Source organism: Stegastes partitus, unplaced genomic scaffold, assembly GCF_000690725.1.
Source record: "Stegastes partitus isolate 25-593 unplaced genomic scaffold, Stegastes_partitus-1.0.2 Scaffold238, whole genome shotgun sequence".
Lineage (NCBI taxonomy): Eukaryota > Metazoa > Chordata > Actinopteri > Pomacentridae > Stegastes > Stegastes partitus.
The window spans coordinates 581,167-591,800 of NW_007577969.1; the positions used below are offsets into that span (position 1 = coordinate 581,167).

At 37.9% G+C, this 10,634-nt stretch overlaps 1 protein-coding gene across 1 annotated transcript in view; it reads right to left on the bottom strand.

The window, feature by feature from the left end:
* Window positions 1–10,634, bottom strand: part of cryl1 (crystallin, lambda 1) — a 35,215-nt gene that overhangs the window by 18,077 nt on the left and 6,504 nt on the right. Inside the window, exons 4-6 of the mRNA XM_008281597.1 lie at window positions 8,225–8,386; window positions 6,420–6,515; window positions 5,721–5,819 (exon numbers count right to left, since the gene is read on the bottom strand). Of these exons, the coding sequence (XP_008279819.1) occupies window positions 5,721–5,819; window positions 6,420–6,515; window positions 8,225–8,386 (357 nt within the window). The remainder of the gene's footprint in view (window positions 1–5,720; window positions 5,820–6,419; window positions 6,516–8,224; window positions 8,387–10,634) is intronic.

Sequence of the window (10,634 nt, forward strand, 5' to 3'; positions counted from 1 at the left end):
TAATTGTGACACTCCTACAGAAATTGTTAACTGGGTTTCCTCCCTGTGTCGTCTTGCATAATTACCTACACTTCTGAAAAGCAGGAATGTCATTAAGATGGGGTGGGGTGTTGTTTATGCTTTGACACAAATGACACCTAGTTCAAAAGAATCCAGTTTTGTAAGTAACCTTAGAGAATGCACATGCCATACAATTCGAAAATTAAGCACGCAGTCAGCCAGCCTGTTTTGACAGACTGTGCACATTCCTCCTGCATAATTGTCAAATTACAATCATGACAGGCGATTATATCATGGTTGTGCTACTTTAATTATCTCATTATATAATGAAAATATGACAATTATTCTGTAGAACCTACTGAACTCTCTCAATGAGCCATCTCTAGATAACAGGAACTAGCAGGAGCTAACAGGAGCTACTAGAGGCTAATAAGAGCTAACAGGAGCCCACAGGAACTAACAGGAGCTATGTGTAGCTAACAAGCGCTAATGGGGAATAACAGGTGCTATCTGTGGCTAATGTGAGCTAACAGTAGCCACAAGGTGCAGATAGGAGCAGTCTGGAGCTAACAAGGGCTAATAGGACATATAAGGAGTTATCTAGAGCTAATATGAGGTAACTCAACCAAATAGATGTGAATTAGAGCTAACAGAATAACAGCTAACTGCATATTCAAAATTATGGTGGTTAATGTCCAATAAAACCTGATCAAACAACATTTTTGAGCGTGAAACTGTCAATAAATGATACTCAAAGATGTTTGATTGTTGCCTATCATAAGGAAACTATAGAAATATGTAATAAATTATTACTCATTCTGCCTCATTTGTAGATATATGTGCAAATTAGCAGCAGACTTATATGTAAAATATGGAAGCACAAATATCTAACGTTCTTCACAGATTGAGGAGCAATGTTAGTGTTGAAAAAACATATTTTGTGAATTTTGGTCCAATTTGAATGTTATTTTTTAAAATTTAATAGTAAATTTTTAGCACAATTCCTGTATAATCTAAAACAGAGAATCACAGTATACACAATGAAACAAGGAAAATAGGATTATTATAGGGAATTTTTTTTTACTTACTTTTGAAAACTGAATCTCAGTCTAAATGTCTACAGTGCTGCAGCGTATCCTCATTGTCCATCTGCTTTAAAGCTACAAACACGATCTAGTTTTAAAGAGTTTCAGAGCCTTTTAATCACTTGGGTGATGTTTTATATTTTATAGAGGACACAGTTCAAATTTAGGGAAGAAAAGATTCAAAAGCACTTTGTTTTTATACTAATTTAAACACACGTAGCATCAACGTAGAGTAAGGGTTGCCTGACATTTACAAATCCAAAGAAGGATTTAAAGCGTTTTGTTCACACCTCCGCAGCAGTGACTCAATCTTGCACAAGCTACTGTGGGCTTTGTTTAACTAATGGAGCAAATGAGTGATGAGAAAGAAACAATGAAAAGTAGAATCAAATGACACAAGCGCAGGCATGCACATCTCCCGTACATCAGCATGACATTGTGCAAATCAACGATTTTTTCCATGAAAGTGTAAATACACGTGATGGACCAAACCTACTAGTGTACAGAAGAAGAAATGTCCCTTCATGCATTAATCCTCCACTGTAAAAAATCCAACCACATGAGTCAAATAAGTAACTCAAAATCGATTGCTGCTGTTTGCAAGCCAGTTATTAAACAATCCTTGTAGTGTCCTGCAGTTTTAAAGTCAAATCTGATTATACAAAGATTCCTTTCACTTTTTCCAGTAAGTACATTGTTATGTTAACCTGTAGAATATTTTCATTTGCAAACAGTTAAGTAACGGTTAGAAGATTCTGCTAATTTATTAGCTTCCATTGAAGGTCCACTATAATGTTATATGAGGTGTGTTAGAAAAGTTTCAGGATCGTGTCACAAAAGACATATTTCAAATCCAAACTACAAACTACAAGTTTTCCCCTTCCAAGTAATCCCCCTGAAGTCTAACACACTCTCCCAGCCTTCTCTGCCACACCGCCATGCACTCCTAGAGCGATTTTTCCGGGATCCTCCCCAGCTCCATCGTCACAGCCATGTTGATGTCATCCACGTCTTCAAAACGGGTCCCCTTGATGACCCCCTTGAGCTTGGGGAAGAGGAGAAAATCCCACTGAGCCAGGTGGGGTGAGTAGGGAGGTTGCTCCAGTTCTTCTCAGCCAGCAACTGTCGGATGCTCAGGGCATTGTGAGCAAACGCGTTGTCATGGTGAAGCAGCCACGACTTGTCCTACCACAACTCTCGCCTCTTCTTGCGCACTGAACAAACAAATGCTGCAGGATCTCTTTGTAGACGTGCTGGTTGATCGTCTGAAGGGGAAAACTCATAGTTTGTAGCTTGGGTTTGAAATATATCTTTTGTGACACCAGTCCTGGAATTTTTCTGACACGCCTCGTATGAGTATGAAAATGTTCCTTCCATACATAGTGTTTGTATAGTTTGATGTATTTCGGTATAAAATATAAACTGAATTTCTGTTTTATCTATATTTGATCTTATTCATAGATAAGACCATGTAAGACAATATAAGATATGCGCAATCATGCAAGCACTGAGATCAGACAAGTTGCCTAATGCAAAAAAGCAAAACAAAATAAAGCAGTTTAATAAAAAAAACAGCAATAATTAACATTAAGGTAATTTCCTAGTTAAATACAGTTCTGTATTTGTAAAAAAGGATGTATTGAGATCAGTTTTCACTGCCACATGTCTTGTTCCTGTTTGCATTCTTATCTATGCTTAAACTATCCAAAACAATTTCTTTACGTCAAACAGAAACAGCAAACATTTTGGAGTTACTTTGAATTATTTGTACATACTATTTCTATCCATTCACAGTGTTGTATTTTTGTTTGCTTTTCAACCAAATTTCAATTATTGTCCTTAAATTGGAGCTGCTCGTGAACTCTGCCTGTCACAGGTCTTCCTCGGTTGGTTTAAAACAGCCTTGTCTGTTGAAATATGTGACAACATCATGTGTCACACCCATACTGTTGTTGCTCATCTGCCACCCTTCCATGTTGGGCCATGGTTAGTTTATTGTCACAAGTCTTTGTTTTGTGTGAACGAGTTTTGTTGTATCTGATACACAAGTCACACGCTGTAACTTATAAGTACAGTGTAGTGATGTCAGGGACACAATGTGCTGATTTAAAAAGGCAATTCTTTGTTACACACTGTCTTTCAGAGTTATAATTGCCAGGCCAGGAATGAAAGGTACAATTTGCTGAAGCAAAAAGTAATTACTAATCCTTACAGAGGGCAAAGCTAATCCATTAAAGTAATGAAAAAATAGTTTTATTTGTCAGAAATAGCCAAGACAATGTTTAAAAGGATCTGATTGCAAAAAGAGACAATAAATTTAACTGAATCAATTTTAACCATACTTTTTAAATCTGTATCCTGCAGATTAAACGAAAAACGATCAATGCTAAATCACTGTAGTACCCTTAAAATGCAGATAGTTGATAAATTACAAATTGTGTTTCATGCATAATGATAATAATAATAAAATGTGCTACTATAAATAAGTTAAGCATACATACATGTTGTATTTTGCATTTTAATTCCACACCAGGGTGTTAAATTGAACCTATATCCATGAATGAGGCAGAATTAATATATTTATTGCATCTTTATTTAGCTTCTTTATGATTAAACATTTTTGAATATCACTTATCAAGAGTTTCACAATAAACATTTAGCTAATCTCTTTTGTCTGGACAGTGTGGTTGTTGTTTGATCAGGTTTTATTGGACACTGACTAAACATACAGACTGCTGTTGGATAAATTTTGAGTATGCAGTTAACTGCAATGTTGTTAACTTGTATTCACTTCTATGAGGTTGAGGTAGCTTGTGTTAGTTGTAGATAACTCCAGATGTTTCCTATTAGGTCCTGGTAGCTTCACGCAGCTCCCGTTAGCGCCTGATGGCTAATGTTAGCTCACATTAGCTACAAATAGCTCCTGTTGGCTCCCATTAGCTCTTATTAGCTTCGGTTAGCTCCAGATAGCTCCTGTTAGCCCTTGTTAGCTCATGTTTGCTCTCGATAGCCTGCGTTACCTACAGATAGTTCTTTTTAGCTCCTGTTAATTACTTATGGCTCTTGTTAGCTCCAGTTAGCTTCTTTTAGCTCTTGTTAGTGTCTGGTACCTCTTTTTAACTGCAGGTGACTCTTGTTCAATCTAGTTAGCTCCTTTTAGCTCCTGCTAGTTCCTGCTATCTATATACAGATGGCTCATGTTAGCTCCAGGTGGGTCCAACGAAACAAAGACACACTGAAATCTGTTTTGTTTTGTGAAATAACAAAAATGATCCAAACTTTGGCAGAAAACAATATATTCATGTTGCCTTGATTAAAGCAAAACGACAGAGATTTTGTCCATTTATGAGGAGACTGAGCCATAACAGCATGAGTTACTGAGAGAAAACACAAAACAGCACATAAAATATGAAACTGATTCTGAGAAAGTGAACGTATGAAGAAAGATTTAGTGCGAAAGTTTAAAATTATTCACTAGAAATGTCTGGTGTCACAGTATTGAATACAAGACAGCCATTTGAATTGTTGTATTTCTGATGTCTGTGCTATTGTATTTGAAGCTAAACTCAAAATGAAAAGCTGCAAAGGCTTTATGTGGGTTCAGTTCAGGCAACACTGTGCACATCTCAAGTTTACATTCCACCAGTTGTAACTGTCATCATACTCATCGTCCTTATTATCATTCTGACCATTTCATCCCTGAGTGATCATGTAATGGCACCCTGTCATCAGAGGCTAAAGCTCATTTACTCTCATTGTGTTCCTTTTTGGAAGGAGACCGTGGAGATTATAGCAGAGGTGAGCTGACAAGGGCTTCCTCTTTTCTGCCTCCATTACAAAACCATCAGCAGCAGCACTCGGCCACATAAAACCTCACTGAGACTGAGGCGCTCTTGTCCAGAAGTAAAAACAGACACGCACACTCTTGTGTATCTGGCAGCATGAAAAGCAACATTAGAATGTAGGATCCAACTTTAGCAGTGCCGTAACACCAAAATGTGTTGCTTTTGTTGAAAATCTAGAGCTGGTAAATTTATGACAGCATTACAAGACAAATGTTCTGATGCCAAATTCATCAGTAACTTGTTTGGAGTTGGTGTGCAAATGCAGGTACAATTTTGCTCACTGACAGCTGTCTAGGTCTATATCTTACTATGTTCAGTGCTATGTGATGATATATGTTGTAAACTGTGCTATACAAATAAAATTGAACTGAATTGAGTTTAGTCAAATTAAACTTTATTCTCGTTATTCAACGTAACACCCATGGAAGCAGCATTCCAACAGTTTGGTATTTTCAGTATTTTCATAATCTTAAAATTCACTTGGTCTATCTGTGGTAATTTGGTGCACTGGTTGACTGTGGCAGATCAAAGCAAGTTGTTGGTATTTTCTAAAAAAAAAGTCTTTGAGACTTTGAGAGCATAGACATATAAAATAACTGTAAATAAAATATCACCAATGAAAAACTGGCAAGCAAACAAAAACTAGTGGTTCTGATAGTTGACGGGAAGAGGGCATGGGTCACAAGATAATACTTGCTCAATTTGCTGGCTAGTGTAAGAAGAAAAGCAGCCTCATTCTAATAAAACTAAAACTGGCTTTTCAGCAATAACACCCAACCCAGACACCTACCTGGACCAGCCTCCATGACTCTGCAATTATGGCTGCCTGGACTCTGTTGAGGGCAAAGCCATCAATCTCTTTTCTCAGACGGACGGGCGCCTGGCCAACCTGAATCAAGAGAAAAGGGGATTAGAGTGAACTTTATTAATCCTGAAGAAAGTTCTTGAATCACTCAAGTATGGCAATGACGCCTGAACAACAATAGTGGAGTACTGAGCTGTTATTTTATTTACATTACTGCCAGCCTTCGTGCTACAAGGAAGGTGTTCTTTCAGGAAGCCACTGTTTATTTCAACATGTTAAGTAATTCAGCCTGCTGAGACTTGCTTGGAAATACGTAATCCTTCATAGTAAACTATTTGCTGCCATTTGTGGTGCAACAGCTGTACCAGGAACCGTGGCACACTATCATCATAGATTTGAGAGTCTGATGCTGAAAATGACTGGGAACCATCAAACCAACCACTGTGCAGCAACTCATTTAACAACATGGTGAAAATTAATTAGCAGCTAGACTTCTAAGCAGCACCAAATGCCCCATATCACTCCTGTTCTGGCCTCCTTTTTATTGTTTTTACAATAATCTTTGATCACATTCCCCACCTCTAGGGTTTGGCTTTTTCCTAATGTCATGATGACGCACTTTTCCATCGCTTCTACAAGTTCTCACATAACTGGGCTCAGGACTGCGCAATCTGGGATCTGTACCTTGGTCATCAGGGTGTGGGTGGTGTCCATAACGGCAGCTGCTGTCTCTGGGTGAGGTACCAGCTCCACCAGTTTGACATAGTAGGGTGGGTTTACCTGGGGAGCACAAGTCAAATACACATCATACAGAGTTTAACTTCCTGATGCAAAGGAACTGTGATTTAGTGACATTTCCACAGTTAGATACCACATGTTTTCCAAGTAATAATTTAGCTGGGGCATTGAAAGAAATTATTCTGGTGGGACACTGTAATCTAACTACATTTAACAGCTATTAGGTGATGGACAGACAATAGATCATGCCTACATGAGTACAAGTGCAACTTTTCTGTGTACAGTCCATAGACATGCATGACAGATGAATTTGTCTTTATAAATCAGCCATAGATGTGAATGTAAGCATGAATAGATGTTTGTCTCACTGTGTGAAACCTGTGATTGACTTGCGAACTTCCTCGTGATCCTCTGAAGTGCAGAACAAGAATAGCAAATTATGGATCTTATATGTTTGAGATAATTGACTTGTTCTTTTAAAAACAGATATTTACATAAATTAACTCTCTGACATACTACTAGTTACACTAGATGCTGAGAACCTATATAGATGAGTCCCTCAGCAACCTTGATACTCCTGAATATTTTTTGGTGGAATTACTAAATTTGGTTCTCATAGAAAAATACTTCAAATTGAAAATCACCATTACTTTCATTATGCCATTGTATTTTTATGCTGAGAATCTCTTCCAATCTAGGATCAAACTATAAAAAGAGGTTTATTCTGAACATGAATTTGTTCAGTTTGTTTACCTTTTACTGGGACTATATCTGTCACTAAAACAAACACATTTTTGGAGTTTTTCATATTCACTGACTGATTCAATTGGACATGCTTCATACCTGTTGCACTGTTTTTGTTGCAGCTGATATTTTCAGAAAAGGTTCAATAACATGTTCAAGAGTTTGCTGAGTCAGTGTTTTAAGGTTATTTACTCTCTATAATTTTCATTTGGTAGAAGTAAAAATTTCAATTGTTGCTGATTGTTCAAATGTTACTCTTCTTAAAGATAAAAATAAAGAGACTTAATGCACTTTGAATATCTTCCATGTGTATTTATCCATAGACCCTAAATTGTTCATCTTGGCTTTACAGTCATCAAGCTGTTACTGACTGAATTTGGGGATGTTTTTTTTTAAGGTGAAAAATAGCCTAGAAAAGTACATTTCTTAATAAATATTCAGTGGAATACAACTAGTTCTGACAGAAGCATTGTTTCACCTTTAATCATTTAAAAAATACAGCAGAAGTGATGAAAGCTCCCTTCATTGAGGGATGACTATGATGCCAGGTATTTATATGTGCAGGCGGGGCCTCACATATGTCATCACAGATCATCTGACGTAAAGTGGTGAATAAAGGTGTCTTCAGTCAGGTGACGCGGGGTGTGATATCTCATACTATATGTGTACCAACTGAGTCGACTGAAAGGGAACATTATTGTTTCTGCAAAGAGCAAGCAAAAGAACTGCTAAAACCTTAGTATATACTGAAATCAGTAATGATGCTTGAATGGATTCAGGTTTTTTTTCTTTCAGTGTTGCTAAAAACAGAGAAGACGCACATCAACATTGTTTTAGGAAGCCTGAAAGGAATAATTTACTATCACTCCAGTCTAACTTTAGGTGTGGCAGGTGTTTGCAGGGCAACAACACAAAAGAGTATGAACACTTCAGGCTCGAAGTATTCAAGGCTCCTCTCAACCCAGACTATGTCATGGCCAGGTGCTATAGTTGTGTGCAGCACCAACCGGATGGGAGACGAGGCAGCGGCTCCTGATCTGCACTTTGGAGAAGACGTTGCTCGGCACCAGGCAGGAGGTAGAGCTGCTCAGGATCACAACTTTCCCCACAAGACGCTCGATGTCCTGAAATATGCTCTGCTTCACCTCGAGCTGCTCAAATACACACTCCTGGAAAACGCATACAGTGAAAGTGTACAGATGAATACAGATGAATACATACAGACTCTGGGTGGGATTGTGACATCATCGATTGCCATCATATTACTTTCTGTAACACAGTAAACAAACATTATCTCCGGTAGTAGCAGCGTCTCTACATCCACTCAATAACATTTCCTTTTTTCCTTCATATCATGCAGAATAATTACATTTCCAAGATAAACAGTAAACCAATTTCAGGGCATTCACATCTGTATGTCAAGTTAAGTTATGGCAGAAGCCCAGTGAAATATACTCGCGAAAATTAAAAGTTTTGTCGTCACAATAATAAAAAAGACATTATTTTGTGTGTGTGTGTGTGTGTCAAAGAATTTGTATTGCATAAAGCTTCTAAATTGACCTTGAGGTGTGAGAGAAAACATGTTTTTCTGTAATTTTGGTAAACTGACAGTTTTCCGTTTTCAACCTTTTTTTCAGTCCCAACGAGGATAAAATCATTGTTACAGCAATAAGGAAATACTTAGCATTTTGTTTCTTAGGGAGTGTCAAACCATTAACTACTATTGCCAACGGCCGTGCGGACTGCATTTGGACAAACGTGTTAAAGGCCATATTGCTCACATTTTTTGGAACTGGATTCAACCAGTTTGTGTATTTAGCTACCCACCTAAGGCTTAGGCCACGGCTGCTGTACGTCAGAGCAGACAGAGTGGTAAGGAGTGGCTGTCAAAACCGGTAGTGGAGTGTTAATAAGCTCTTAAAATGGCTCCCGTGATTGGTGGAGAACTGCTATAACTGGCTGAGCAAGCAGCATACTGACATGTATGCATGATAGCAATTAACAGTGAACTCAGAGGGTTTCTGTCCCAACAACACCTGCTAGAAGTCCTATTCAGGGTTGTTGTTTTTTTTAAACGTATACAATATGTTCTGTGTTCTATGTTCTAGTTTTTAAGAGTCTATTTTTAATTAATTTTTTTAAAAATTCTATTTTGATTTATAGGTGACCATACATCGTTTTCTTTGGGATGGAAACAGTAGATTTATCTGTGAAATAAGCACTGTGTTGGATATCGGGAAACAGCTGTGTAGAAACATACTGGCAGAAGGGAGTAATGTGAGATGAGGTAATGCTAAATCCAGTGCCCTTTCCCTACAGCCAATACAGTATAGATTATTATTAGTCACTATACAACTTCATGATGTGTAACCAATTTGACTGAGACAACCTCCTGGACTTCCTCTGCTCCTTTCAAAGAGCCCTGATCAATAGTAGGGTGAAAATAGCATCAGATGGTGTCAGGAAATGCTTATCTGGCAGTATCACCAAAAGAAACTGCATATTTCTACGTGGTGTTTCCCTGTTTCTAAATCCACTATTGTTCTTTGTTAGAGTGAACTCAGTACAGAGCATTGATTTTTTTTTTTTCCCCTACCTGCCACTCTGAGCTGTGATCACTGAGATGAAGAGAACCATTGTCTGCTTTGGCAGTTTGAGGCATTCAGGCATATTCTTAACTGAAAAAGTGAACTTTCTATCGTATTTTAAGTGATTGAGCCACGGTTAAGATAAGCCCAGTCCCCATTGTTGAGAGTGTGTTTGTGTTTTTAGCGTGACAAAGACAAGTTGAGTGATCTGGTGTTAAAATGTCATGTAATTCTTTCACCAGCACGGCAGCACTTGTCACAACAACTCTCCCCAAATAAGCCCTTTGTCCAGCTAAAACTACTTTTGTTAGTCAGTTCAGAAAACAGGCAACTCCTAAACTTGCTCACGAAACAGAACCAGACCACTCTAATACATTAAAGCTGGCTAGGAAGCCTTTAGGTGTGGCCAAACGGTGAACGTCTGAGTAATGTAGTTTTAAAACGGAAGGCCACATGACATGAATCAACCGGGGAAAAGTGAAATTTAATGCGGGGATTAAACGCTTTATTATGAGTGAGACAATTAAAAAAACAGTCACAATGACTGTGGTAAATGGCAGCATTGTATCGCAAGTCAGGTGCATTAATTTGTAGTAAATAACTCAATAATTAGAGGTGACTTTTAAATAAATGATCAACTGCGCTGAATCCACTTTTCAAAATTGTTAAAGTTGACTTTATTAGACAGTGCAGTGGAAACAGGGAAAATAGCAGAGAAATGGCATGTAGGAGCTGCTCAGGGCCTTTTAGTCCATGTGTATCTGCCCCAATTACTCAGCCATTGCATCAGCCATGTTGCTAAACTTTTTACTTTTTTTTTTTTTTTTTT